The sequence below is a fragment of the Brassica oleracea genome, chromosome C3, assembly GCF_000695525.1.
Source record: "Brassica oleracea var. oleracea cultivar TO1000 chromosome C3, BOL, whole genome shotgun sequence".
NCBI lineage: Eukaryota > Viridiplantae > Streptophyta > Magnoliopsida > Brassicales > Brassicaceae > Brassica > Brassica oleracea.
This window is the reverse complement of record NC_027750.1, coordinates 13,225,483-13,252,551: the sequence shown is the minus strand read 5'-3', so window position 1 is coordinate 13,252,551 and position 27,069 is coordinate 13,225,483. Positions and strand designations below refer to the sequence as shown.

At 38.8% G+C, this 27,069-nt stretch overlaps 6 protein-coding genes across 8 annotated transcripts; 4 read left to right on the top strand and 2 right to left on the bottom strand.

The window, feature by feature from the left end:
• The first annotated feature begins 1,668 nt into the window (after nucleotides 1–1,668).
• On the top strand, nucleotides 1,669–4,346 carry LOC106329046 (putative ABC1 protein At2g40090). The gene is made up of 8 exons (XM_013767615.1): nucleotides 1,669–1,933; nucleotides 2,156–2,310; nucleotides 2,388–2,513; nucleotides 2,587–2,682; nucleotides 2,782–2,882; nucleotides 2,960–2,996; nucleotides 3,200–3,418; nucleotides 3,488–4,346. The coding sequence occupies exons 1-8, from the start codon at nucleotides 1,759–1,761 to the stop codon at nucleotides 4,178–4,180; spliced, it is 1,602 nt and encodes a 533-aa protein (XP_013623069.1). The 5' UTR covers nucleotides 1,669–1,758; the 3' UTR covers nucleotides 4,181–4,346.
• Nucleotides 4,347–4,811: 465 nt separating this feature from the next.
• Nucleotides 4,812–5,815, top strand: LOC106333180. Its single transcript, XM_013771659.1, has 3 exons — nucleotides 4,812–4,943; nucleotides 5,234–5,453; nucleotides 5,549–5,815. The coding sequence occupies exons 2-3, from the start codon at nucleotides 5,234–5,236 to the stop codon at nucleotides 5,614–5,616; spliced, it is 288 nt and encodes a 95-aa protein (XP_013627113.1). The 5' UTR covers nucleotides 4,812–4,943; the 3' UTR covers nucleotides 5,617–5,815.
• Nucleotides 5,816–8,474: 2,659 nt separating this feature from the next.
• LOC106332693 (protein EARLY FLOWERING 4) lies at nucleotides 8,475–9,394 on the top strand. Its single transcript, XM_013771169.1, has one exon. It carries the CDS (start codon nucleotides 8,634–8,636, stop codon nucleotides 8,976–8,978), a length of 345 nt encoding a protein of 114 aa, XP_013626623.1. The 5' UTR covers nucleotides 8,475–8,633; the 3' UTR covers nucleotides 8,979–9,394.
• A 1,724-nt stretch (nucleotides 9,395–11,118) lies between these two features.
• On the top strand, nucleotides 11,119–13,931 carry LOC106335212 (flocculation protein FLO11). Its single transcript, XM_013773666.1, has 5 exons — nucleotides 11,119–11,326; nucleotides 11,417–11,534; nucleotides 11,931–12,045; nucleotides 12,297–13,418; nucleotides 13,493–13,931. The coding sequence occupies exons 1-5, from the start codon at nucleotides 11,119–11,121 to the stop codon at nucleotides 13,751–13,753; spliced, it is 1,824 nt and encodes a 607-aa protein (XP_013629120.1). The 3' UTR covers nucleotides 13,754–13,931.
• On the bottom strand, nucleotides 13,929–15,867 carry LOC106335213 (clathrin light chain 2). The gene is made up of 3 exons (XM_013773667.1): nucleotides 15,527–15,867; nucleotides 14,698–14,851; nucleotides 13,929–14,437 (listed from the first exon to the last, which is right to left on the bottom strand). Exons 1-3 carry the CDS (start codon nucleotides 15,799–15,801, stop codon nucleotides 14,087–14,089), a joined length of 780 nt encoding a protein of 259 aa, XP_013629121.1. The 5' UTR covers nucleotides 15,802–15,867; the 3' UTR covers nucleotides 13,929–14,086.
• Nucleotides 15,868–16,066: 199 nt separating this feature from the next.
• Nucleotides 16,067–25,595, bottom strand: LOC106334735 (DNA-directed RNA polymerase V subunit 1). Of its 3 annotated transcripts, none has more exons than XM_013773073.1 (19): nucleotides 25,314–25,595; nucleotides 24,802–24,891; nucleotides 24,388–24,514; nucleotides 24,193–24,308; nucleotides 24,033–24,080; nucleotides 23,595–23,759; nucleotides 23,078–23,236; nucleotides 21,102–22,982; nucleotides 20,833–21,008; nucleotides 20,657–20,732; nucleotides 20,416–20,543; nucleotides 20,081–20,238; nucleotides 19,582–19,856; nucleotides 19,315–19,488; nucleotides 19,091–19,231; nucleotides 17,615–19,001; nucleotides 17,050–17,569; nucleotides 16,840–16,954; nucleotides 16,067–16,757 (listed from the first exon to the last, which is right to left on the bottom strand). In XM_013773073.1, the coding sequence occupies exons 2-19, from the start codon at nucleotides 24,880–24,882 to the stop codon at nucleotides 16,359–16,361; spliced, it is 6,126 nt and encodes a 2,041-aa protein (XP_013628527.1). In that variant the 5' UTR covers nucleotides 24,883–24,891; nucleotides 25,314–25,595; the 3' UTR covers nucleotides 16,067–16,358. The 3 variants fall into 3 exon arrangements, with proteins under 3 accessions (XP_013628527.1, XP_013628528.1, XP_013628526.1); XM_013773074.1 differs by having other exon boundaries at nucleotides 17,050–17,554; nucleotides 17,936–19,001; XM_013773072.1 differs by having other exon boundaries at nucleotides 17,050–19,001.
• Between the last annotated feature and the right edge of the window lie 1,474 nt (nucleotides 25,596–27,069).

The window sequence follows — 27,069 nt, the reverse complement described above, 5'->3', positions numbered from 1 at the left end:
GTTGATTGAGATCTTCAACGTTTTTCTCGGCTAATGCTTACCAAATAAAAGCCAGGAGACGAATAAATACATGATTGCGTTTTCTCATCAGACTTCCTTTTGCTTTTGTCGTCAATATTTTATCAAACTAATTCAAATCGTGCATATGAAAAAGTACATTTGTTCCTCCTCAGATACGTGTTTCAGGCCACACTATCAACCATCTGGTACAAAAGGAATGGGAGGCGACATGGAAAGAAAGCTAATTCCCCTGCAGCTTTGATTAAACAGATCGACAAGCTGGTCAGGAACCGTATCTCAAGCTTAAGAATGATGAAAGATCGAAAGTATACAAAGACTATAAAGATATGATTTACCTTTCGATGTTCTATCTTTCTTTTTGGATTTAAGTTTTAAGTCTTGTTTTCTAAAAATACTCAGCTAAAGTCACAGTCATTGTACAAATGTTTTTTTGGATAAATTTAACATTATTTCAAAAAAAAAATGAATTCGGTTGTCAAATTACATTGCCAAATTAGTAAACTGATGAATATTATAGTTGTTTGTTTGCTTTTACACAACAACGGTCAGTTTTGCGGCTCAATAATACACGATGATACTACACTATATATGCATGAGCATGAGCATGAGCATGAGCATGAACATGAACATGAACATGGGCAAGGAGTTGAAAACTATAAACGTAGGACCAACCAAATAATGAATTTTCACGAATAAAAATAAGTAAACAAAAAATAAGAAAGAAATAACAAATATGACGGCATTGAAAGTCAAGAATAGGCCAACGAAACTGACCGGGAGTAAAGATAGAGTGACATTAACCCAAAGTCAAGCCATCTCAACTCACCAAAAACATGCACTCTACGCCTATAATGTTTCTATCCATACACCAACTCCATAATTAGTGGCACTATTAGCAACCTGACCATTTTTCCTCGTTTAAAACAACTTGAAAAAAGCAATCTTTTCGAACTTTTTTCCTCATTTTCTGTTTAATGTAAACGGGTGTATACTTTTTTTGTCAAAATGTAAACGGGTTTTAATTAGACATTTCAAATTGTTCAAGAGCCGTGCCTCACCTTATGACTGGAAGTTTAAATTCTTTAAACAACTAAATATTCTTTTATATATTTAATCTATATATAATTAAGCATAAAAGATACTCCCTCCGTTTCGATTTAAATGCCGTTGTAGAAAAAAAATTTCGTTTCAAAATAAGTGTCGTTTTAGAGTTTCAATGCAAAATTTATTAATAAGATTCTCCCGTTTATTTTTCAATTGGTTGAAATATGGTTAGGTGTATATGTAATTGTGTTTTTATTTTGAAAATATACAAAATCATATGTTTTATTAATCTGTGTGCATAAACCTAAAACAACAACTAAAATAAAACGGAGGGAGTATGATATATACTAATTAATTTCCTACGTATAGTCATTATTATTCAGTAAAATGGATAAAAAAAAATCATAACTAAAATTAATGTATCTTAAGATAACCGTGTGTTAGTATATTTAATAGACGAACCCACAAAAATCCATTTTGAGTCATCTAACAATTAAAAATTCTAACCCGGTCCACGAAACCGGTTTATACCTAACCTCTCGACCGAAGAGACAACGCGTATGATCTGTCAAACGTCAGACCCATTAATGGGCCCAGTAACTAAAGCCCAGAACAAGCAAGACTCGAGTCGCTCACGACACAGATCAACGCAAATTTAGTTAGTCTTGTCGGATCATCGTGCGTGCTTCTTCCATGGCGGCAAGAGCCCTCCGTACAAAGCTCCTCCTTGTTGGTTCCGCCTTATGCGGTGGTTCCGGCGCCGCCTTCATTGCTTCCTCCGAAGACCCATCTAGATCTCTCAAGCTCTGCACCAACATCCCCGTCCGTCTCTTCCGCAACACCCTAACCGCCGCCTCCATCGCTTTCGGTACGGAAGAACCAAACTTTCTTACATAATTTTGATTGCCTGCAATGCCCTTTTTAACATTTAAGTTTGACTGTGAATGAGATTGGTTTGATGTGGAAAGGTTTAGGCAATATAACTCCTTTAGGATTCTAATTGCGTTTGCTTAATTAAATTGCTTGCGTGGAACGGTTTGATACCTAGGAAAGTAACGCTGTATATATTGTGGTTTGTGTTGTGTAATAGATTATGAATACTCCTTGTCGGGTTTGGCTGAGGGGAGCAGTGAGAAGGCAAAGGTCAAACATGAAGTCCACTTAAGGTCAGCTCAAAAGCTTCAAGAGCTATGCTTCAAAAATGGAGGAATCTATATCAAACTCGGCCAGCATATAGGACAATTAGTATGTAAAAGCTATGCACTTTATGTTGCTGTTCTGTAAATTTCTTGGATATTAAGAAAAACCTTTTATGTTTGTAGGATTATCTTGTGCCTGAGGAGTATGTTCATACTATGAGGGATTCGATGTTGAACAAATGCCCTGTTTCTTCATATGAGCAAGTGTGCGAGGTTTTCAAGAAAGAGGTTGGAGAGACACCAGACAAAGTAAGCGCTTTACCCTTAAGTTTGTATTAATCACACATTTAAAGCTTCATTTATGTATTTTTTTTATCTGCAGGTGTTTGCTGAATTTGACCCTGTTCCTATTGCAAGTGCTTCCCTTGCTCAAGTTCATGTTGCTCGCACCCATGGCGGGGAAAAAGTCGCTGTCAAGGTCCTTGATGGAACTACTTCTCTTTACAAATCCATAAAGATCTTGAACAAGAGATCTATTTACTCACTCTATTTGTTATCTTGAATCTATTATCTGCAGGTTCAGCATGCGCACATGACGGACACTGCAGCAGCAGATACAGCAGCTGTTGGAGTTATAGTGAACACCTTGCACCGGATATTCCCATCATTTGACTATAGGTGCAGTCACTTTCTCATCTCCTCTAGAAACACAATTCATAATTCATGTCTCTTACAATACTGGCTCATGTATGCAGGTGGTTGCTAGATGAAATGAGTGAAAGCTTACCAAAGGTTAGTCTCTTTAGCTTATTCATAACATAAGATAGTTACTTCGACACGCATCTGTGGCTTTCACTATTAATTAGTGTATTTGATTCACTGTCTAGCCTGAAGCATTGTATATGGTCTTTTTTTGTTTTTTTTCTGTCACTGGTTTGATGTTTTAATTGCTTGTTTCTTTTCTGTTTTCTTTATTAAATGTATTCTTTGATCAGGAACTAGATTTTTTGGTAGAGGCGAAAAACAGTGAGAAATGTCTGGATAATTTTAGGAAGATGTCTCCCCATATTGCAGAGTATGTCTATGCACCAGCAGTCTATTGGAACTTGAGCTCCTCTAAGCTCTTGACTATGGAGTTCATGGATGGTGCTCAGGTGAATGATGTTGCTAAGATCAAAAAGCTTGGGATCCAACCCTATGAAGTATCAAAGCTAGTAAGCTCTCCCACCTGTAATCTTTTAATTATTATCTTTTTGATATGAGCTAAGCTCTTCTTTTTGCAGGTGAGTCAAACATTTGCAGAGATGATGTTTAAACACGGCTTTGTGCATTGTGATCCACACGCTGCCAACTTGATCGTTTGTCCTTCTGGTAAAAGAAACATATACGGCAAGCAAAAACCACAGCTGGTGCTTCTTGACCATGGCTTATACAAGGAGCTCGACTTCAACACAAGATTCAACTACGCTTCACTATGGAAAGCCCTTGTCTTCTCAGATGCTAACGCCATCAAACAACATAGTGCTAAGCTAGGAGCTGGAGATGATCTCTACGTGCTTTTCGCCGGGATCCTCACAATGAGGCCGTGGAAGCAAGTCATTAACACGTCTGCGGATCATTTAGTCATCAAAGGCACTACAGAAGACAGGTCAGAGCTGCAGATGTATGCTTCACAGTACTTCCCTCAAATCTCAGAGCTTCTCAGGAGGCTGCCACGTGTGATTCTTCTGATGCTGAAGACCAACGACTGTCTCCGGTCGGTCAACAATGAGCTGGTGAAAGGGTCGTCGCTTGAGTCGTTCTTGATCGTTGGGAAAGTGTCTTCTGAAGCGGTTTTGGAGGCGAAGTGGTCACAGAAGAAGTCGTTGGTGCAGTGGTTGAAGGTATGGCTTGAAGGGTTCTCTGTGGAAGCGAGGCTGTGGGTGATGCAGTTTGCACTTTGGGTCTTGCAAGTGAGAAAGGCCTTGACTTTATAGTATAATAATATCATTGAGTTGATGAAAATCTTACAGACAGTTTTATCTATTCTTTGGTCTCTGGGTGCATCCAGGATTTACATTTATATCATTCTTTATATACACAGTAACACAAGGTTGTTGTTATGCACTATGAGACTTGTATTATTGTTTGTTAGGTGGGAAAATTATTTGTTTTTTTTTTTTTTTTTTTTGAAAAAGGGCTCGGAGAAAATTATTTGTTTCAAATTTATATCTTGTTCTTAAAATTTTAACACTAATTTATTATTTATTATGAATCATGAAAATTAATATAAATGGTTTTATGTGTTCTTACAAAGATTTACGTCTGGTAATTCTATTTATGCAAACACTAACTAAACCACATTATAAGATTCATATTTTACAATTCTACTTGCACCATTTAAAACTCTTGTGTAAAAGAGAATACACAAACATTTTTATCGACGACAAAAAAAATCAATTCATTTTTCTCATAGTATACTTTCACAGTAATTCCCATATATACAGCTCCGGTACAAAATAGACGTTTAAATAAAAATCGAACCGGATTGGTACGGTTCAGTTCGGTTTGGAATTTGATTTTTGTTATTATTTAATCGAGAAAACCTTGATTTAACCCCCGTGGCCATCATCATCTTCTCTTTTCAATCTGTCAAGGACACTCAACAGTCGAATCTGTCTCTCCTTCACACTCGCGACATCTCTGTGACCATCTCCACCGCTCAAAACCTCCATCAAACCGCTAATCACACCGTCTCCGGTAAACCCTCGTTCTCTCTCCGTCTCCATCGGTTCTCATTTTGTGTCATCTCACCTAGCTACATAACCCCTTGTATAAACCCTAAATGCATTGTCACAATCTGATTTGGAATTGATTTTAACATACGTTAACGGTTTGCCTTGATGAAAGTCGATCACTTTTACTTGTTTGGTCTGTCTGAAAGCTTACACCTGAGGATCACTTTACTTGTGTTTTTGTTCTTTGGTGTCTGTCTGAAAGTTTACGCCTTTTGTTTTTTTTTTTAATTTTGTCTTCTTGTTGTTGGTTAGATGGAAGACATTGATGCTGTCCAAAAACCAGTTGTTGTCGACCCTCCTTTATACAACGAAGCTCCTCCTTCGACTGCTCAGCGCCGGCCGGTGGTTGTCGCCGCCGACGCAGCTCCACCGGCGGAGTTTCATCTCATTCAGCGGATTCAACGAGCTCTTGTGGAACTGCGCGAGTTGAGGAACCAGTTTAATGCTATTCTTAGGGAAATAGAACTCGAAGGTTTTGATCTTTCTTCCCTTTTGTGGTTTGTTTCTTAGTTTTTTTCCTTTACATGGTTTGTTGTTGTTGAGATTGTTACGTTTCATTGAATGCAGTGGGAGGAGGAGAAGAAGAGGGAGCGGAATCATCAGTGGAGGATCCAGAGGACGACTCTGATTCTTAGTTTATTTAGTAGATGTTTTATGTTTCAAATCTCTCTGTCCTGATGATTCTTTTGTTCAAAGACTCTACTCTAGCGTGTGGGTTACATGTTAGCTTTTGTCTCCTTTTAAGTCTATTAGATCATCAAAACTAGTAGCCTTGTTCCTCTCTTGTTCTTAAACTGGGAATCTTGGTCCAAATTCAACCGATTCGACACTTTAGAGAGGGTGTGCAGTGTTGAATGATTAAATGTAAGAAAATAGTAACCATACAAATGAATTTAGTAATTGATTTTAGAGTAGATTGGAAAATGAGATTTCAAATTCTCAACAAAATGATGGAAGTGTTTGAATTAAGCACCCAAACAACTAAACATGTTTTAAGTGACTGCCATTGTGAGGAGGCCTTCTCATTTTATTGGTCATCTTTCACTTGGTTTTTCTTATGCAGATATAAGCTTTTGATCTTCAAAGTAAGCTCATGTTTTTCGCATATGTAGCTCTTATTGCAAGATTTCATTGTGTTTTTAAGTTTAAACATCCTAAGTTTCATCTGGGTACATGATATTTCATTGTGAAACGGTTTGCAAGAAATCGGCAAACAACTAATTGTTTCTAACTGATGTTTCATGAGAACCATATCACAGTTTTCTGACATTGAAAAGCAACTAATCATTGTCAGTGATATGACTCTGGTTTGGTCTACATGTCCTTGAGTCCACGGTTTATTTATTTAATTGATGTAGAAACAGAGTTACATGTAGAACAATGTGAATGTTGCTATCGGCTACGTTGAAAATCAGATACAAGAAGAGGCTGAAAGTAGGAAGAAAAGGCAGGGAATCTTATTAAATTCAGGTCCTAAACTCTTTGCTGCTTCATCATATTTATTCTCTTTGATGATTTCGAGCTGTTTGTGTGTTGACATTGTCATGGTGTTTATACAGTAATGTGATTGTTGTGTACAGCCTATATCATATAGGTACCATCTGAAAGATGTGATGTACAACATAGATTAGGTTTTCTTTTGCTTGTAAATTAGGTTCTGTTTTAACTCAAACAAAAAAAAAAATCAAAATTATTATTTTGGTAGAACTGATGAGTGATGACCACGAATTGCAGATATGGATTGAAACTAGAACCTAATCATATGGCCTTTCGAAACAAAAAGAATATCCCATGACCCAGCTTACAGGAACCAAGCTCTCATTACTGCTTAGATTTCACGGATCACTATACCTCTATTATCTTTTCTCACTTCATAGATTTTCTAAGACTTGCAAATAAAAATGATTGATTCAACGTAGTAGACTAAAGGTTTGAATGTTTACAAACTGCACTGTTAATGACACATGGGTCAACACAAAATCTTTTACATTTTTTTGGTTCAACACAAAAAATTTCTACGTATATGTTTTTGTTAATATTAGGACCGTATCTTAGTTCTTCCACATGTTGCTATTTAGATCCTAAAATTATTAACCAATAGCAAAAGAAATATAGATTTTGTGTAATGTCTAGCATTATTGATGTGAGAGATTTAGGTTTGTTTTAGCAAATGTCTAACTAATAAACCCTAGAAGTGCTGACCAGATCAAAGGCGCGTTTTAAGGAGTTGAGAAGGAAGATCATGCATGCGTTTGTGATTGTGTGAACCTAGTTCTCAGAGCTGTAAACTGGGCTAGCCCATATCCATTTGTCTATTTATTGTTTGCGGACAGAGAGTGACCATGTCCATTAAGAACCATGTCCATTAAGAACCATACCCACTAACACCCATATTTTCATGGGCTGCCATGGGGTCCATAATGATCATATAAAAAATTTTAAATTTTAATTTTTAAGCCTACAATTATATATACAAGTTTATAAATTAAAATTCATCCATAAATTTAAAAGTACAACAATACATAAGTTCATAAGTACAACAATTTCGGTCTTGGCGGGAAAAATTGATTTTGCGGTTTTGGCGGAAAAAATCAATTTTGCAGTTTTGACGGAAAAACTTAATTTTGCAGTTTTGATGGGAAAACTCGATTTTGCAGTTTTGGCGGAAAAACTCATTTTTGCGGTTTTGGCAGAAAACTAGATTTTTTGATTTTGGCAGAGACACTCGATTTTTCGGTTTTGCCATGGGGTCTATAATGACCATATAAAAAAATTTTAATTTATAAGCCTACAATTACATATACAAGTTCATAAAATTAAAATTCATCCATAAATTCATAAGTACAACAATTTCGGTTTTGGCGAGAAAAATCAATTTTGCGGTTTTGGCAGGAAAATTCGATTTTCCGGTTTTGGCGGGAAAATTCGATTTTGCGTTTTGAAGAAAACCTCAATTTTGCGGTTCTGACGGAAAATCTCGATTTTCTAGTTCTGGCGGGAAAATTTGATATCAAAATTTAAGCGATTTTACTATTTTAGCGGAAAAACTTAAATTTTAGAAACCTTAGGTTTTGTGGACAGTCCACGTCCATAAAGCCCAAAACCAACAAAGACCATTTTCTTAATGGTTTTCCACATTTTGTCCAATAAAAACCAATGGAAAAAATGGGTTTGTCCATATTAAACCCGTTTGTATATGGATATGGGCAACCATTGGACGGCCCGCCCATTTGACACCTCTGATGGTTCTTCACCGTGGCAAGTCGTATACCAGATACACCTTTCATATAAATACAATAAAAATATCTTGAGATATTTCTCAAGTTAATCACTGTAGATCCTTATCATCTCTCCGTTTTTAAATTAATTAAAAAATCAGAAAAGTGCAGAAAAGCGCTCTTCTTCACATCTTTCCAGTTTTTTCCCCAAACGCGTGTTCTTCAATATTCGATACGGTACATGTATGTGAGATACACGCCCTAATTAGGCACGTGGTGATTGAACTGAACTACTTGCCTCTGTGTCTATTTATCATCTCGTCTGAAAGATATTTACTATAAATATCTGGTCTTTCTTGTGTGCATCGTAAAAAGAAGAACACATAATCGATACCGTCGGTTGATGATATTAATTTGGAAAAGAAATTATTTAAATGAAGAGGAACGGCGAAACGAAGCGGCGGAGGAACGTGGCAGAGGAGGCGGAGCAGGGAGGAGAAGATCCGGCGATGTGGGAGAATCTAGATCGGAATTTCAGACAAGTGCAATCGGTTTTGGACAGAAACAGATCACTGATCCAGCAGGTCAACGACAATCATCAATCAAAAATGGCTGATAACATGTCAAAGAACGTCGCTTTGATCCAAGAACTCAACGGAAACATCTCTAAGGTTGTTTCCATGTATTCTGATATCAATACCAAATTCTCATCGGCGTTTCACGGTGGCAATAACGGACACGAAGGTGGTGGTGGTGGTGCCGGAACCAGAGCTAATTAATCAACCCCATCTTTCTTTGTTGGACCGGCCGGTTTGAAAATTTGAACCAGTCGGTTAACCAATGATCTAATAATACCTATATTACTATAAAGTTATGTTATGTTAGTTTTGTTGCAATGATTGTCCTTAGAAAAAAATCCGTGGGAGAAAACCCATCATTTGGGTTATTTTAAATTTTTAATCATGGTTTTGAGTCTTTTTCAATGTGTCTCTACTGCAATTTCTCTATTAATAGTAGTTATTTAGATTTTCCATCTTTTATTTATTTATGCTATTTGAAAGCTCTTCGTGCATGATCAACGACATTATTGAAGGTTGTGTTAGATTTTGCAACTTGGAATAAAGTCGTCACGTGGTGGTGATGCAATTTAGTATGACATGTAAAGCGATCATTTATAACAATTGTTTTCTATTGACTTTCCACAATCTGAGATAAAATAGCAATGTAAAGATCTTAACAAAGACTAAAGAGCGTGTTCTTTTAATTAGAACAGACATAATGCGTGAGTAATAAATATATTACAATCTGATTAGAAAAATGTTTGATGGTTCAAAAAGATAAACAAAATCAAATAAACAGTAACAAAGAATACTATCTGGACCAGATGGGCTTTAGACAGAATGTGTACGTAGTTTGGATATCTTGGACCAAGGCTGGGCTCACTGGACCATTGAATTTCGTTACATTCATCCAGATTAGGCAAGTTCCGTGGATCATTATTTTTCTTAATAGAATTTCCTATTTATTAGGTCAGTGAGACCACAAAATCCTAGGTAGGGAGGGAATACAAGCACATCTGTTGTAAGTTGGAACACTGGCTAATCCATTCCACACATTGTAACATTGGCTCCTCCGAAAAATTAAACAATGCATTGACAAACTAGCATAATTCTTACAACACATTTAAGTAGCAAAAAAAAACTTGTTTATTTCTGTGCTACATAAGATTATTTAAATAGACTAGTTATGAAGAGTATAATTTAAATCTTAAGGTATTGTAGAGTATGTTAGAAATGAGTCGGCATAAAAAGTACCATCGAAAGTTAAGCAAGATAACTCAGAGTATATTGAAATCAACCTAGACTAGACCCATCCAATTTTTTTAAATAAAATTATGTTTCATTTCAATTCATCATTATTAATCAACTAATAAATAATTATAAAAATTAGTATGTACCTAATTAGTAGGTAATTAATGACAGATTTAAGGACCTAATCACAATCTTTTGTGGCTAAATATGGTTTCCAACTAAATTAGGTGTTCAACTAAATCACAACTTGTTTGCTAATTAGGTGTTGAACAGAGTATAATAATCCATCTGATTCCAAACGAAATTTATCTTTAATAATTAGGCTTTCTAGTGTTTTTTCTTTCAAATTAAATAATCTGAATTCAACCAATTAGAATCATTATTTCTATTGTGTGGTTCAACAAACTAAACTACACATTGCAATAATGTAAACAAGCACAATAACCTCAACCTTATAGATGGATCTCACACTAGTTCTTCAATCATATGGTTATGATTCAACATAGAAGTAACAAGACAACACTGGAATAATGATTGAGTAACAAAAAAAACGTAGAAGATGCAGAGAGCAGAGGAGAATCAAAAACCTTAGGATTGAAGCGATAGAAACAATTGAGAGCACATTAGGTAGCAGTGCATCGGTCCAGAGATGTCCCCGTCCCCTCAACAAATCTTAATTTTTTTTAAAATAAAATATTTTCCAATTTTACCCTTCTCCCAGATCAATAATTACACTCCATGCCACTCCTTCCAACACTTTCTTCTCTCTCTCGATCTCCAAAATCTAGTATCCTCCCTCTCTCTCTCTCTCTGCTGCTGGGTTTCTCTTTCCCTCCGTTAATTTGTAGTGGGTCTTGAGCTCCGTTCCTCGACAATGGCGGTTTCTTTGAGAAAGCTCGTGTCTTCCTTCTAAAAAAGTTCACTTTTTTTTTTTGTTTTGCTTTACTTTCAAGTGAAAATGTGTTGCAAATTAGTGTAAAGATTCGATTTTTTCGTGTTGGGTTTCTTTAGTTTGAGTTTAGATTTAGGATACTGGAAGTAAATTGGAAGTTAAGTTAGTTTTTTTTTTTTAGTGATCTGTAAGTTTGGTACTTTGAGAGAGAGAGAGATGAATCGAAGTTTTAGGGCACAAGAGTCGTCGTCGTCTCTGTTGCTGGATTCAGCCGAGAGGCAGCAGAGGCAACAGCTTAGGGCTTCTATGATGGCTGAGAAAGATGAAGAGCTATCTCTGTTTCTCGAAATGAGACGGCGTGAGAAAGAGCAGGATAATAGTCTCCTTCTCAACAACAACCCTCATGAGTTCGACACTCCTTTAGGTAACATTCTAACCCTCTTTCTTTTTTTTTTTCTCTAATTTGTGGTGGCAGGCAACCCTGATGTCTTCTAATTTTGTTATGGTTGTGTAGGTTCAAAGCCTGGAACTTCACCGGTGTTCAACCTCTCAAGCGGTGGTGGTCCGGCGAGGAAGACGGGTCCTCCAGATGATTTTCTCAATTCTGAAGGGGATAAAAATGACTATGAATGGTAACTACTTCACCATAATATTTGTGAAGCTAACATATTTACATGTTGTGTCGGTTTGGTTCATAGTATCAGTTTGTGAACACGTTCACCGGTGAATGCCTGTAGCCATTTTAAGTGATATAACTGTGATAGTATTACTCATTAGTTGCTGTATGTAGGCCTCAACTGTTTCATTTCTTTGTGATTGTTTGGTTTCTTCACATTTCATCAGTTCGATAGCTTCGCTTTATAAAGTGTTCATGTTTTTTTTTGTGTGAATGATACTGAGAAAGGCTGTGGAAAGTGTTAGTTGTAGCATATCAGCTATCTCTTATAGACATTCACTCATACGTTCTTAAAAAAACATCATTGATCTGTTTATAATTCACGCACTAACTTTTCCTTTGTCTCTGGAAGGCTTCTGACCCCTCCAGGAACTCCTCTGTTCCCTTCGCTGGAGATGGAATCACATAGGACTATGATGAGTCGGAGTGGTGATTCAAAGGGCCGCCCAGCTTCATTGACTTCTAGGGTAATAATGTTATTCCTTACTCTGCTGACCTCTTTCTATCAAACCTTGGTTTCTAGATATAAACGTCTAAACATAGTGCAACCAGTGTTAGATAAAGCTCCACTGATATATTGTTGTTACTTGTTTTGGGTTGTCACTACTAATTAAATCTGCAATGCATCAGTCTAATACGTTTACATTATCTCTCAAGTGGTTTCTATATTTGGAATCATCTTTTGTTTTTGGTAACATGTGATTTGTATTTATTGTAGCTGGCGAATTCCTCATCAGAGCCTGCTGCAAGGAACCATCTAACATCTAGACAACCAACCTCTTCCCCTGGATTAAGCTCATCCAGCGGAGCAACTCGGAGACCTTCATCATCTGGAGGACCTGGATCAAGACCCGCCACTCCCACCGGAAGATCATCATCAACACAGACAACTAATTCAAAACCCTCAAGGCCTTCAACACCCACCTCTACTAGAACCACCGTCTCCTCAACCACACGACCTTCTTTGACTCATTCCAGGTCCACTGTATCTGCAACGACTAAACCCACATCTCTGAGTAGGTCAGCAAGTTCATCTCGCCTCACACCTACTGCATCTAAACCAACTACTAGATCTGCTGGTTCAACAGCTAGATCTACTACCACTAGCACCGGCACAAAATCTGCAGGACCTTCAAGGTCCACCACGCCTCTGTCAAGATCCACAGCTAGATCTTCAACACCAACGTCAAGACCCACACTTCCTCCTCCTAAAACCATATCGAGGTCAGCTACACCAACTCGCCGCCCCATCAGTTCTGCTACCACTACAGCAAAGCCGACAATATCCCAAGTCAAGCCTTCTTCTCCAGCGGCGAAGCCTATGCCAACACCATCCAAAACCCCTGCTGTATCACGTCCAGCTTCTCCCACAGTGAGGTCAAGGCCATGGAAGCCATCAGACATGCCTGGTTTCTCACTAGAGACTCCTCCGAATCTAAGAACAACGTTACCAGAAAGGCCACTTTCAGCGACAAGAGGCAGACCCGGAGCTCCAAGCCCACGATCTGCTTCAGTTGAGCCAAGTGGTCCACCCGGAGGAGGAAGACCGAGAAGGCAGTCATGCTCACCATCAAGAGGAAGAACACCGATGCACGCCAGTGGTAGCTCTGTTCCTGCAGTTAACCGTGGATATTCCAGAGCCAATGACAATGTTAGTCCTGTGTTGATGGGAACCAAAATGGTGGAGAGAGTGGTCAACATGCGGAAACTGGCTCCTCCCAGATCAGATGACAAGAGTTCTCCTCAAGGTAACTTATCTGCAAAGTCCTCATCACCAGACAGTGCAGGCTTTGGAAGAACACTCTCCAAGAAGTCCCTTGATATGGCTATAAGGCATATGGTGCGTAATCTCCCTCTCCCTCTATCTTCTTTTCCCATTAGTAACTGATGAATCAACATTTGTGATGTAAACAGGACATACGTAGAACCATACCAGGGAATCTGAGACCACTAATGACAAACATTCCAGCATCATCAATGTACAGTGTGAGATCTGGACATACTCGTGGCAGACCAATGAATGTTTCAGACTCTCCACTAGCTACAAGCAGCAACGCGAGCTCGGAGATCAGTGTCTACAACAACAACGGCGTTTGCTTAGAGGCTAGCGAGAAGGAAGATGATGCAGGCAGCGAGAGAGGTTGCAGGTCTCCTTCAAGCTTACAAGGGAGATGAAAAATTTGTAAAACCGTTGTTGACCATCGAAGATCGTCTTTGTCTTTTATTATTATTATTGTGAGTTTCTTTCACACGAGTTTGGTTATGATATGTGAAGTAGCGTTTTGACATTTTATGTAAACCTCTCCACTTCCACTCGTCTTTTACTTTATAACATTAACCAAGTGATTTGTTATTTTAACAACTTCGCTTATTTGAATTCAAACATGAATGTCATAAAGTATAATCAGATAGGACATAAGCTGTTTATATCACACACATAATGGAATGCAAAGAGAGAATCGCATACATGAAAGCAATGGAAAAAAAAACAAAAAAAAAGAGGGTTTCTTAAGCAGCAGCAACTGCCTCGGTGGGCTTGGTTTCAGGAACATTCTTTGAAGGAGGAGCAGCAGTAGTAGCAGCAGCAGCAGCCGCCTCTGGTGGAGGTTGAGGAGCGAGTTTCAGGTGAGCTGGCGGGTTCTGTTTGAGCTTGAGCAATATCTGTCTCATTCTTGAGAGATCGGTTGGCTTACCGGGCTTTGGACCTTGAATGACAGAGATTGTTGGCTTCTTAGGGTCCTCTTTCTTCCCTCTTCTTTTCTCTATAGTTGGAACCTCTTTAGGAACTAGCTCAGCTATTGCCTTCCAGTAGTTCTTGCTCGCTTCCGCATAGAATTTCTCTTGGGTCTCCATATACAGCTTTAAGTGTTCAAAGACAAAACAAACTTATGAGCAAACACACGCTGTGAAAAGGCACAATATACAGCTACAATAGACACTCATTAACTACACAAACCTAAAACATATTAGAACGGTTGCGTATATAGAGAGTTGTCAGTTGTGCAGCTTAGGACAAAATGTCAAAACTAAGAAAGCCATTGGACTTACTTCCACATGGCAACAACAGCATATTGAGAAACAGATGATTCAAACTACAATGTTTTGCTAAAAGAACAAACCTTTTCCTTCTCTCTGTTAGCTGCTTTGTTGTTTTCACAGGTTAACTCCCTCTTCTTATGGAAATCCTCTTTGAATTGATTAGCCTCTTCAATGATTTGGTTCCGCAACTCCTTTTCTTTCTTCTCCTTCTCCTCAAGTTGAATTGCATTTTGTCTGCACCAAATATAAGAACATAGCACCATATTGATATGAGCCTGTCTGTAAGTTTGCCTTAGATCTAGTAACCGGCAGAGTAAAAAAAAGATAACTAGCTTCCTTTTAACCCTTAAGCTCTCTCTCTCTGGAAGATGATTCTTACCCTTTTATAGGCCAAGGTGTACGTACATAATAGTTTTCCTAAACTTAAATGTAAAAGGAAAACATCCAAAAGCCTTAGATACTTTATAAAAAGGAAAAGTAATGATCCTAATTGGAATTGCCTTCCTTGCGAAGGTACCGTGATATACCAAAGCGTGTATTCATAAATTTTCATAGACGACGAGATCAGATCTATTCATCCGACCAACTCAATAACCATTACAAGATGCAAACTTTGGCATTAAGAAAAAAAGGCAGAACATCTATCTACAAACAAAAACAAAAGTTAAGCTAGAAGCGTCTTTTTGAGACACAGATCCTGTCAATTTCAAACTCAGATCCGATCTGATAGACAACTAAACAAGGATTCAACTTTACTCAAGGAGCTTGCAGAATTATGCATCAAGATCAAAACTTGAGATTAATTAAACAGATTCATCATCCTCTCAACTAAAGTGATCAACTTTACTCAATTTTTTCTCTGACAGAAGTAGAACTAAATCAAGATCAGAGTTCCAGATCAGATCTAACCTTCTCCATTCTCTGAGAGCAGACCCCTCATCAGATTCCATCTCTGACGGCGGCGGCAAGATGGGACCGTCGTGTCCACCGTTGGATCCGAAGACGTTGTCTCCGTTCGAGTAAGCTCCGTAGTCGGAAGGCGGCGCCGCGAAAACATCGTCGATGGAGTCATCTACTTGGGCAGAGAAGGAGTGATCAGTAGTGGTGTCGAATGAGCCTGAGACTGGAACGGACTCAGAAGCGTCATCTCCGAGTATAACGAAAGAATCTTCAAAGACAGACATCTCTCGAGAACAAAAAGGAGCTTTGGTTTGAAGAGAGACAACTCACGAATCTGTCTGAAGCTTAGAAAATGGAAACAGAGAGATATTTTTTTTCATTTTATAAAACTTGTTAATGGGCTTTCAAGCTTCGTAATTGGGCCTTTTAGTGACCCATTTAGATGTTGTATTTCGGTTTAATTATGGCTAAGGATTGATTGGGTTTGTAAGCAATTTAAAAGTCACATGAGGACTAATAACATCAAATCAGAGAAAGGAGATAGAGAGATGGCTATAACTAATGCATTGTTTTAACTTCAATAAATAGTCAGATGTCAAGGTAATCATCACTAGAGATTACCGACCGAAACCTAAAGACTTATTTTCAGACAAAAGAGATGCGCAACTAGAGAACTGCGTTTACACATTGTTTTGCAGTTCGCATCAGAGTTTCCTAGTGGATAAAAAACGTGCAATCCTCTCCACTCTTTATGTACATCTCAAAACAAAAGAGTGGGTGATGTTGAAGTCTGATAGATAGTCTTTTTTACCTTTCCTACCAAAAGACCTGAGGCTAAAACCTAAGCCTGAGGCTCTGTCTGAGAGTCCTCACCTCCATTACCAATAGGCTGAATGTCTTCAATTTGAGACTGAGGCTGAGTGTCTTCAGCTTGAGACTGAGGCTGAGTGTCGCCACCTTCATTACCAATAGGCTGAGGCTGAGAGTCTTGGCTTCCATTATCAATAGGCTGAGTCTGAGACTCCTGTTCCCCAGGTGGTGTGGCTTCTTGGCTGTTCTTGTCTCTGTTTTCATTGTCCCTCTTTCTGAAGTACTTTGCGATGAACTCTTCAGCTAGGTTTGGGTGCTTCTCCACCAGATAGTTGTTGATGCACTTCCGGTATGAAAAATCTTGTTTCGTCCCATCAGTGGAGACAACAAAGAAGCACCTGGACTCTGTGAACGTCGTGTGCTTATCAACCTACAAGAATTTTTTCACATCAGACCTATAAGGCTAAGTAAGCTTTTAGAAGAGATGCTATAAAGGTGAAAGCTATTTTTACCGTGATGAAATCAAGACCGGGACCAAGCTTAGCATCTTTGTCTGGATGGTAATTCAAAATCTGCTCCAGTACATATGTCTTGTCTTCATCCGAGATTGGTTCTCCATCAGTGTACCTTCATCGAAACAACACAGTTTTACAAAGATGTATATATATATATATATGGAATCTGTAACTGCGTAAATGACACATAGAGCTGGAAAGGCATACCCGGACTGATGCATTATTTTCCTGAGTCTTCTCATGACTGGATCGACATCTGAGAGAAGCTCTTGCTCCTCAGAGGTGAACATGTCTACGCGCTGTCTTGTTGCTGTGAACATTGGACCCAGAATACTCTCAGATCCAGGGGTCCTAGGAGGACGGTTCCTCTTCCAGTCTGCGCCGCCACCACCACCCTGTGACTGTGAGCCAGCAGATGGATATCTCTTGTTTGGAACTCCCCACTGACTTGTCTCATTCCCTTCCTTCTCTCCGCTATTGGTCGCCTTCAATGATACCCACGGGTTTCCATCATCTTCTTGGGCATCCTTGTCTGAAGCAGGGGGACTTGGCTGTCCCCAAGAACCCCAAGCAACAGAAGTTGGTTCAGCTTCTGAATTCTTCTTTTTACCCCAAGCAGCAGAATCTGATCCATTTTCCGAATTGTTTGTGTTCTTAGAACCCCAATTAGCAGCACCTAATTGACTTTCAGAGTTCTTTTTGGCCTGAGAACCCCAAGCAGCACCACCACCTGAATCAGTTTCTGATTTCTTCTTACCCCAAGCAGCACCACCTGAGCCTGACTCAGTTTCAGAATTATTTTTGGCCTGAGAACCCCAAGCAGCACCACCACCACCTGTTTCAGTTTCTGGTTTCTTCTTGTCCCAAGCACCCCAAGTAGAAGCACCTGCGCCTGACTCAGTTTCAGAGTTCTTTTTAGCCTGAGAACCCCAAGCACCATCAACTAATTCGGTTTCTGATTTCTTCTTGTCCCAAGTACCCCAAGCAGCAGCACTTGAGCCTGACTCAGTCTCAGAATTGTTTTTAGCCTGAGAACCCCAAGCAGCACCACCACCACCTGTTTCAGTTTCTGGCTTCTTCTTGTCCCAAGTACCCCAAGCAGCAGCACCTGAGCCTGGCTCAGTCTCAGAGTTATTTTTGGCCTGAGAACCCCATGCAGCACCACCTGATTCAGTTTCAAATTTAGATTTATCCCTAGAACCCCATGTAGCACCACCTGACTGATTTTCCAGGCTCCGGTTCCGGGAAGCCCAACCACCAGCACCTGATTCAGTTTCAGAAACCCGTTTGCCCCTAATACCCCAGTCCGCACCACCTGATACAGTTTCTGAGCTCTTTTTGCCCCAGGAACCCCATGCAGCAGGAGCTGGTTCCGTTTCTTTGTTCATTTTGGCCCCAGAACCCCAAGCAGCGGCATTTAATTCAGTTTCCGGGTTCTTTTTGTAAGCAGAGCCCCAACCAGCAGCGTCTGATTCAGTTCCCGTGTTCTTTTTGTCACTGGAGCCCCAAGCAGCAGCAGCTGATTCACTTTCAGAGTTCTTTTTACCCCATGCAGCAGGAGCTGGCTCAGTTTCAGAGTTCTTTTTACCCCAAGGTTTGTCTGAAACAGCTTTGGGTCCCCAAACGTCAGAAGAAGGCTCACCGTTTTCTATGACAACAGAATCATTTTGAGCTGGTTTTGTTCCCCAGTTCGGTGTTGCATTTTCAGCATCATCTTTGGTCTTTGATCCCCAAGCGCCCCATGAATCTGTATTGGTAGCTTCTTGAGCATCTTTTTTACTGTTCCAACCAGACGAAGCATCTTCATTCTCAACGTTTGCAGCCTTTCCCCAACCAGACTGCGTGTTCTCCTCACCACCTGCGTTTTTCGAGACTCCCCATTCTGAGCCACTACTGCAACCATTCTCCCAAAGAGAACCGTTGTCCCACTTGGATTCTGATGCCTTGCCTTCATCAAGTAGATTTTGAAACTCAGCACTGTCATCAAACTTGGGCTCTCCAAGAGCAGAGTCTCGCTCAGGAGACTCAGCCCATTCCGCCATTTCTTCCTCTGTGACATCAAAACCAGGGGAAGAAACGTATGCATCTCCAGTTTTGGTGGATCTTACCATCTGGAGAAAGCTGAATACATCAGTTTCATCATCATTCTCCAGACCAGTCTGCAGATAGGTTGACAAATAAAGAACATCAGATTGCAGCGAAAGAAAAAATACAAGACAAAACTCAATTTCTGGTGAGAATGTCTTACCTCTTTTTTGTTCCATAGAAGCTCAAACTGCGAACCTGTACCAACATCCACGCGTTTTCCCCAAGAACAAGACCCAACGACTGTTGATAGAGAATCTTTATGACATTTCTCAGCCGCTTTCTCGAAACACTTCCTTGGCGCCTAAGAGCATAAGAAGTAACTAATGTTAGTATGGATGGCCAGTATAGAAAATAATTTGTAATTAGACATTAAAGCATACTAACAATAAGAGTTGCTTCTGTGAATGGGGCCTTGATGTTCAAGGACCGAGTCAAAGCCTTGTAACCTCCAGAATTGAAACCTAGCATATCCCCTGAACAGGTCATGTTGTTTGCCACGAGAATGATATGTTCTTTCAGAACTCCTTTGGAGACCTTTCTCACTGAAGCTGAGAGACGCTGCAAAACAATGAGCACATATGATACCATACGTTAAATATGACAAAGTATCATGCTTTAAGTGCACGGATCAGAAGTAAAGTAATTGAGTACCTGAACAGCTTGCTCAAAGGCGCAGGACAAACCAAGCAGCTCTTGAACTTGCTTTATGGAATATGGGATTGACCGTTTTGTGTCTATTAGATGAAGAACTGAAAGACATGAGTCAATCACAACCCTCCATGCATCACCACTTTGCTTGACATCAGCTTTCTCAACGGTGACATCCAATACCCATTCTCCTCGGCGGGATGCATGACGACTCCGGATCCAGGTAGTCGTTTCTGGACTATTCCAGATTATATTTGCTGAGGCAATCCGTGGATCGCCTAGAGACAGAAGTATTATAAAAAAACATTAGTCTACTGTACATAAGCTTGATAGCACAACTACAACGTGTAAGGCAACTCATTCAGACTAGTTGAGGAAAATGATTTTAAATCTTTTATCCGTCAGGCAATGAATCTTACTAGAAAGATTTCAAAAGAAAGACTCTACCCTGTTCGATAAATCAAAGTGATTGACAGTTATAATGATAGCATTCTACAAGTACCTTTGATCACTGTTTCGAGCAGAACTGGGTATATTGTATTGCAGAGAACATCCAGAGTTCTTTCCAGATCAGGATCAGTGGCATTGTAGGAGGAAAACATCAAGCACGGCATATCAGAATCTTTGCTCGAGCCTGGACCTCGGAAAGAGCAGCATTCACTGTTCATTCGAGAAGAAATTAAACATAACCAGACCACAAAGTTTAAGAAGCTAGACAAGTATACATAATAAGACAAAGAACAAAGATGATGGACAGAAAGAACTAGTAAGCGAGAAACCAACATCAATAATTCAACCAGAGGCGATGTTCATAGGAAAAGCATATCATGGACATACCTGACAGACAAATTCATTTTCTTAAAGTCCTCAGCTTTCTTCTTCTTCTTTTGGACTAGTGAGTTGATTGCATCCTCGCACCTTTGAAGTATGTCCTGCATGCTGATGTTCCACCCTTCCAACAATGTCTAGTAAACCAAAACACCAATTACAAGCAAGAATTTTAATTAGGAATAAAGTATTTCAATGGCAGGTAGAGTCTTCCAGATAGATTTAACTGTACAGAGATTAGAATTCAAACCTTGTTAAGATGAATATGGCCATGTAGGCATATATCCATTCCAAAAATTTCTGAAATCGCTTGTTGCTTTCTGTATCTGCATGCAAGTAAAGACATAGGCGAACGCAAAGAGGATAAGTAAAAGCAAAAAATAAATACTAAAACGAACAACATAATTTACCAAGACCAATACTTACTCGACTAGAAACTCCACTGCAGTATCTTTCAGACTAACTTTCTTCAGCTTGTTCCTAACTGTGTAAGCAGAATTCTCTTGGCAGTACTTTTTCCCACAGCGGCATTCATTCAGATAAAGAATCACACGCCGATCATTGGTAGTGTTTTGGAAGTTGACTTTGCAGAGTAGAACTTCCTGGGAAAAGAACAAAAACAGAAAGCAGTATAAGCATACAACAATACAGAAGAACAAAGCTTTATTGAGAAGACAGCACCAAGAACACCTTACCTTCATTAGCTCCCAGGAAGAATTGCTATTTGGGGAAGAATCAAGCACAGCTTTATAGGCGGGATTTGACATGGCGGTAGCTGCCAATACTCCAACAGGGTCTCCCGCTTCAAATAAACCTTGATTCTCATTGTCAGAACTCAGTTCATACTTAAACTGCACGATGGAGTTACTGCATGTATTTCTAACAGAGCCATCGTTGGTGATGACTATGTCTCGCAGAACAGCCATCAGATTCTTGAAGAGTGTACCAGGCTCAGCTAATCCCCTTGAAGAGCGGACAATTACCTCCCTTGCCGCAACTGAATGAGCCATCTCTTCATAAGGATCAAGTCCGTGAAAAAAGCAGCCCTTCACAATTCCAAAATCTCCAGAGGAAGAAGTACTGACATACTTTTTCTTATAAAACTGAGCCATGTCTTCCACCAGAGTCTTCGTGTACAACTTCTTCTTGTCTGAAAGCTGAAGACCCAGGAAGCCAATCTGCTGCACCAGCTTGTTGATTGCTGAGTTGCTCTTGATGTCAATCAAGTTCCTCATCGAATACGACTTCAGCATGAAATTAGCAGCCACTTCCTTCACTTTCTGGATGCTGTTCTCTAGTTGGAGTTCGTCCTCATACGATAACCTCAACCTAGACACCATAGGAGAAATCTCCCGAACGATGAGATTGTGAATAACTCCCATGTCTTCCCTAGACATGGACAAGTCTTCCAGACTTAAACTAAATCCCTGAGGATCTAGATGTTCCATCAGTAGCGGCTGCAGTGAATCAAAGAATGCCAATGCTTCCTTTGGACCCTTCTCCACCATGATTGCGGTTACAATTCCATTGATTATAGACGCCAGCGCATCAACCCCAAAATCAAAGGACAGCAAATCACTTCCACCAACTATGAACCCGTCACCTCTGCAACTAAGACGTTCAGGAAAGGCAAGCTGCAGTATCTGGAAAAATGTCCAAGCCGGGCCAGATTTACTGGACTTCACTACAGCTGGTGATGGGAGAGACCGAGAGCCATACATAGCTAACTGTTGGGCAGATGCTTTGTCCAAAAACACCTGCTCCATCATAACCCTCAGAGACAGCAAAGAATCCAAACCCAGCTGCAGAATCAGCTGCCCGGTATGTGAGCTGCGAAGTTGCTTATCCACTGAAAAGAGCTCCAGTACCTCTGCCTTAGCTGTGAGAGACTGGGGGTAGAACAGATGGACACAATCACCATCAAAATCAGCACTGAGAGGGCCACACATCAGGGGATTGATCTTCACCGTGTTGTCTTCATGAACATACACCCGAAGTGCTTGCAGAGAATGCTTATGTGTTGTGGGAGGACGGTTGATAAACACAACATCCCCATCCATGACCCTGCGATGCACAATCTGCCCGGGTTTAAGGACTGTGTGCCCCTTGGAACCGTCCCTCAGAGAATAGGTTGTAGAGCCTTGGGTATAGCTCAAGCACATCTTGTTGTCCACTAGCTCTTGTAGATATCCAATGTTGTGGACACTAACTCTCTCCTCAAATGTGATCCGATGTGCAATTTCCATAGGGATCCCCACCTCGTTCACATTCCTGAAGGCATCTCCAGTGATGACGCTGCGAGAAGAGAAGCCTGAACCTTTTCGAATGAAAAGTGTTCTCATCTTTTCTGTCCAAGCTTTTGAGGAAGAACTGTCCGAGATCTTGGACACCCCGAATCTCATGTCAATGTTTCTTGTTGGCTTCGCAGTACCCCTCACCTGAAGATAGGTATCCACCACTCTAAACATTTCATTGGCTTCAGCTCTATGCGACTCAAAGTTCGTCTCGCCAGACCTAGAGTTGCTTATCGCTACCACTTTCCTGAGAACGTCCTTTAACTCAATTCTAGACGGGTCCTGAAAACAAGAATGGCATACATGCAGGGTTAGTTTGTAAACAAGCCAAAGCAATCAATGAACTCAAGAAAGAATTTTAGTTTCAAGGGTCTTACCACCGACATGGAGTTGGAACCATCAGAAACTTCTGGCACTGACAGACAGTTAGGAGGGACTGGAAGGTATTCTAGTATGTATCCTTCTTGGGGAATATGTCCCTTTGCTGTGAGCTTCTTTCTTGTTTCTTCAGGAATCCGTCTTAAAATTTCCTTTACCTGACAAGGACAGAAGGTAGTCATTAGTTTCCAGAACGTAAGAATGCCTGTGACATTAAAACCCTAGAAGATCCAGGAAACTATAAGATCACATACAACAGCCATTGAAAATGTATACTAATTGCTTCTTCTGCTCAAACATTCGCACAGGAATTCAAAAGTATAGATATTTAGCTTAGCATGCTTGTATCCAACAATGTTTAACTCATTTGATAGGAAGCCTAAATTATACCGAAAGAACTTGAATTTATAGAAAAATCCTAGCAAAAGGTTCTGCACATGTTATATAAATACAAAACAAAGTATTTTAAGGTAACGCATAAGAAACAAAAGCATGGAGAAGAAAGTAAGAACCAACCTCTCTTGCTAGCAGGGGCCTCGTATGGTCGCTTCCATAGCGGTAACCATATCTTTCCAGGAAATTCCAGAAGCCTTCCTGCAGTCTTGTTCTAGATGGGAGCTTCAGTTGTAGATATGAGGCACCATCTGATGATTTATCTTTAATTGTGATGTTCGAAGCTTCCTAAAAGAGTAACTCAGTTAGTTAAAAATCCAAGAAGTTCAGCAAAAACATCATCCATAAACATACATAAGCAGTTAATGTTCCATGGAAATACCAATAATCACTACTTTCAGAAAGCATTAATTAATATTGGAAGTGTTTGAATAAATCAACAAACGCATGATAACTATTCTAGATATGAATTAGCAACATGTAACTAAATGAAGAAAAACTTAGACAACCAACTATAGAAAGGTGACATGAAACAATCAGAATGTGTTTGGCATTACTCACCTCACAACAGACGCCTAGCAAACGCTCCGCAAGCCCAGAACTTGTGCTCTGTAATCAGAAAGGTGAACACAATTAGTCGAGATCGTTTGAAAAAACTATCATGTGTGAATCACCAATAAGATAATTTGTAAAAAAAAAAAAACATCAATGAGGTACTAACCTTAATCTTCTTTATCTTGAGACACTTCAAGCAGAGAAGGCTCAGCATCTGTTTCAACTCACTAACATGAGCGGGATGGTATATTGGCACAGGCAGATGAATATACCCAAAATGACCTAAAAAATGAAGAAACGAACATCAATATTATAACAACCAATGTAAGAAAAAGATAGCAAGAAAACATAGCTAGTTTACCTTCACATTTATCAGGCTCAGTGGCACCGCAAGCTTCACATTTACCAAACTCCAGAGGTAACCCCAAGAATGCGTTAGAGAGTTGGCTAGCATGGTTGATCCCAGCGTCACTAATGGATGCTAGACGCTGCAAGAAAGAAAGATAGACCAGTGAGTAATACAAGAGTAGCAGAGGATATATCACAGAACAAACATATAGCACTATAGCTGAAGCGACTATACAACAGAGCTGAGCTCACTTATCACTTCAAAACTTGGTGCGAACTTAACCAAAAACATAGAAAGGGGTTTTGGCTACTCGTCTTCCTCACTTCGTCTGTGGAACTAATCATATGAATATTCTAACAAAGCCATACATGCAACTCCAAACAAAAAATGTATGTAGTCCAGAGAAGAAAGCGCTTGTTAACTTACGATCTGACGGTGAGTAGCAAGAGCAAAAGAGATTCCAACAATCTCTGCTTCTAGAATATCTGAGGAAGACGCTTCTTCCATGACAAAACCCTAAAAAAAAAAAAAGTGAATCCAGACAACAGTGATGCAAGTTAGCAGATCAACCAAACAGAGATACGAAGACATTATCAAGCACCACTAAAACCCACAAATCTCTAAATAGAAACCCATTTTTTTTTTGAAGAATCGAAAAAAAAAACTGTGAAAAGGAACAACCTTTCTGCTCGTTTTCAACAAAATCGAGAGCAGAAGAGACAAGATAAAGGCGAAATCTCGCAACTCTCGAACCGGAAGAAAACCCACATTTGAAACCACAGAGTTAAAGGAGCAACCTTTATGTTCTGTTTTTCACGAAATCGAAAGCAGAAAACAACGAAATCTCCAAACTTTCACACCGAGAGAAAGAAGCTACATTTGAAACCCTAAACCCAGAAACACTGAAAGAGAGAGAGAGATGGGTAAAGGCAAAATACCTAAGGATCGACGGAGGAGTTTGACCCAGTTAATCGGAGACAAGGGTTTTTGGAGGTGAAGAGAGGAGGGAGAATCTGAGTGAAGAAAAGAGTGAAAGTGACGGACTTTTCTTTATAAAAAAGAGAGAGAGAGAGACCCAAGAATTTGATTTTCTCCCAAAATCCTTTCTTCTTCAACCTCTAAACAATACACATTGCATGCAAAGTGGGAAAAGATGCTCACTTTGACCCAAAACAAAGGATGCTCACTTTAATTTTCTTCAGTAAATTAATAAATGTGATAGTCATACAAGTTAAGATAGCAGCACTAAACGATGGTGGTGAAAATGGTTTAATGTAGGGCAAAGAACCTTTGGAATCCGAACCACCACAAAAACTTAAAACCGGTCGGGTTGTAAAGTTATACCAATGGATCTTGTACAGTTGTATTTTAGGTTTTGAGTATTATCTGAATTCAATTAGGTTCGAACACATATCCTAAATTTTTTTAAAATCTTAGTAATAATCTGTAAAAGAATCAGATCCAAAGATCCTTGAAACTATATAAGTAATTTAAATATACATTTTCATGTTTATTTTGAAGTATATTTAAAAGCTATCATCTGAATGAGATCAAAAATTTGATCCAAACTCAAACAAATATCCGAAATAAAGTAAAAATAATTAATAAAAACGTGTGTCGAAGTTTCAACCATAACAAACTACTAGAGATTGATACACGCACCCGCGGATATTAGTTCTTACATTTTTATATATTGATATTTGTTTTTCATAATTAATGTTATATATTTTAGATGAGTCGTAATATAATTAATTGTATTCAAAAGACCTAGACCGAATTGGGTAATATGGTTGTTTTTGGTACAAATATCCGAATCCGTTTCAGATACATTTGTTATTTGGATATTTTTAGGTTCATATACATCAGAACCGAACTTATCGAGATCCAGAATGACTCAACTCAAAACCCACACATAAATTTATAATATTCAAACGGGGTATAATTTCAAAACAAAAAAAATACCGAAAAGAACAATATATACCTAAATGAATAACCAATTTTCATGCCCAACTGATTTTAAAAACTAATAAAAAGATTATTTCTATGCGTTTGACTAAATAAAGTGAAATATAAATTTTTTTATTTAGTAAAATAATTATATAGAGTGAAAATTAAGTGACAATAAATATAGTACATTTTATTATTTTGATTTAACTTATCATTTTATTCACAAAAACATGTTTTTAAATTATGTTTTTGGCTACGTAATTTCCCACCAATAGAAATTAAAATTAAAAAAAAAGTTTTAGTAAAACAAACTAAACAGAATGTTTAACCATATCCAAAACCCAGTTATTTTACATTTTTAATTTTATAATTGCCACAACGTTAATGTCGATTAACTAATAAATAAAAATATGTACTATTATTATTATTATGGTAATATAATCAATGATGGGATATATTGTTAAGTTAATATAATTAATAAAATTGTTAAACTGAGTGAGTACGGAAAGACAATTACTGTAGTTATACTAATAAAATTACTAAAAAGATATTATACTTATTTTTTTTATATTGCTATCCATATTTCCAAACAATTCTCATTTATACTGCTATCAATGTTTTCAAACAGTAGAAAATGTATTTCAGTTTTAATAATACTGATTAATAACCATAAAATAATCAATTTTTTTCAAAAAAGAGGTCAGTTTTGTTGATTTTTTTAATAAATAACATAGAAGAATGATCTTA

Excerpts from the sequence above, each read along its gene's own strand:
- LOC106335213 (XM_013773667.1), bottom strand. The coding sequence starts at position 15,801 with ATGTCTGTCTTTGAAGATTCTTTCGTTATACTCGGAGATGACGCTTCT. Across the intron at positions 14,852-15,526 it reads GCTCTCAGAGAATGGAGAAG|ACAAAATGCAATTCAACTTG; the intron begins GTTAGATCTGAT and ends TATTTGGTGCAG. Across the intron at positions 14,438-14,697 it reads CTAACAGAGAGAAGGAAAAG|CTGTATATGGAGACCCAAGA; the intron begins GTTTGTTCTTTT and ends GAACACTTAAAG.
- LOC106332693 (XM_013771169.1), top strand. The coding sequence starts at position 8,634 with ATGAAGAGGAACGGCGAAACGAAGCGGCGGAGGAACGTGGCAGAGGAG.
- LOC106334735 (XM_013773072.1), bottom strand. The coding sequence starts at position 24,882 with ATGGAAGAAGCGTCTTCCTCAGATATTCTAGAAGCAGAGATTGTTGGA. Across the intron at positions 23,760-24,032 it reads TGCTAGGCGTCTGTTGTGAG|GAAGCTTCGAACATCACAAT; the intron begins GTGAGTAATGCC and ends TTACTCTTTTAG. Across the intron at positions 16,955-17,049 it reads AAAATAATGCATCAGTCCGG|GTACACTGATGGAGAACCAA; the intron begins GTATGCCTTTCC and ends GTTTCGATGAAG.
- LOC106335212 (XM_013773666.1), top strand. The coding sequence starts at position 11,119 with ATGAATCGAAGTTTTAGGGCACAAGAGTCGTCGTCGTCTCTGTTGCTG. Across the intron at positions 11,327-11,416 it reads TGAGTTCGACACTCCTTTAG|GTTCAAAGCCTGGAACTTCA; the intron begins GTAACATTCTAA and ends ATGGTTGTGTAG. Across the intron at positions 12,046-12,296 it reads CAGCTTCATTGACTTCTAGG|CTGGCGAATTCCTCATCAGA; the intron begins GTAATAATGTTA and ends TATTTATTGTAG.
- LOC106333180 (XM_013771659.1), top strand. The coding sequence starts at position 5,234 with ATGGAAGACATTGATGCTGTCCAAAAACCAGTTGTTGTCGACCCTCCT. Across the intron at positions 5,454-5,548 it reads TAGGGAAATAGAACTCGAAG|TGGGAGGAGGAGAAGAAGAG; the intron begins GTTTTGATCTTT and ends CATTGAATGCAG.
- LOC106329046 (XM_013767615.1), top strand. The coding sequence starts at position 1,759 with ATGGCGGCAAGAGCCCTCCGTACAAAGCTCCTCCTTGTTGGTTCCGCC. Across the intron at positions 2,311-2,387 it reads GCCAGCATATAGGACAATTA|GATTATCTTGTGCCTGAGGA; the intron begins GTATGTAAAAGC and ends TTATGTTTGTAG. Across the intron at positions 2,514-2,586 it reads TTGGAGAGACACCAGACAAA|GTGTTTGCTGAATTTGACCC; the intron begins GTAAGCGCTTTA and ends TTTTATCTGCAG.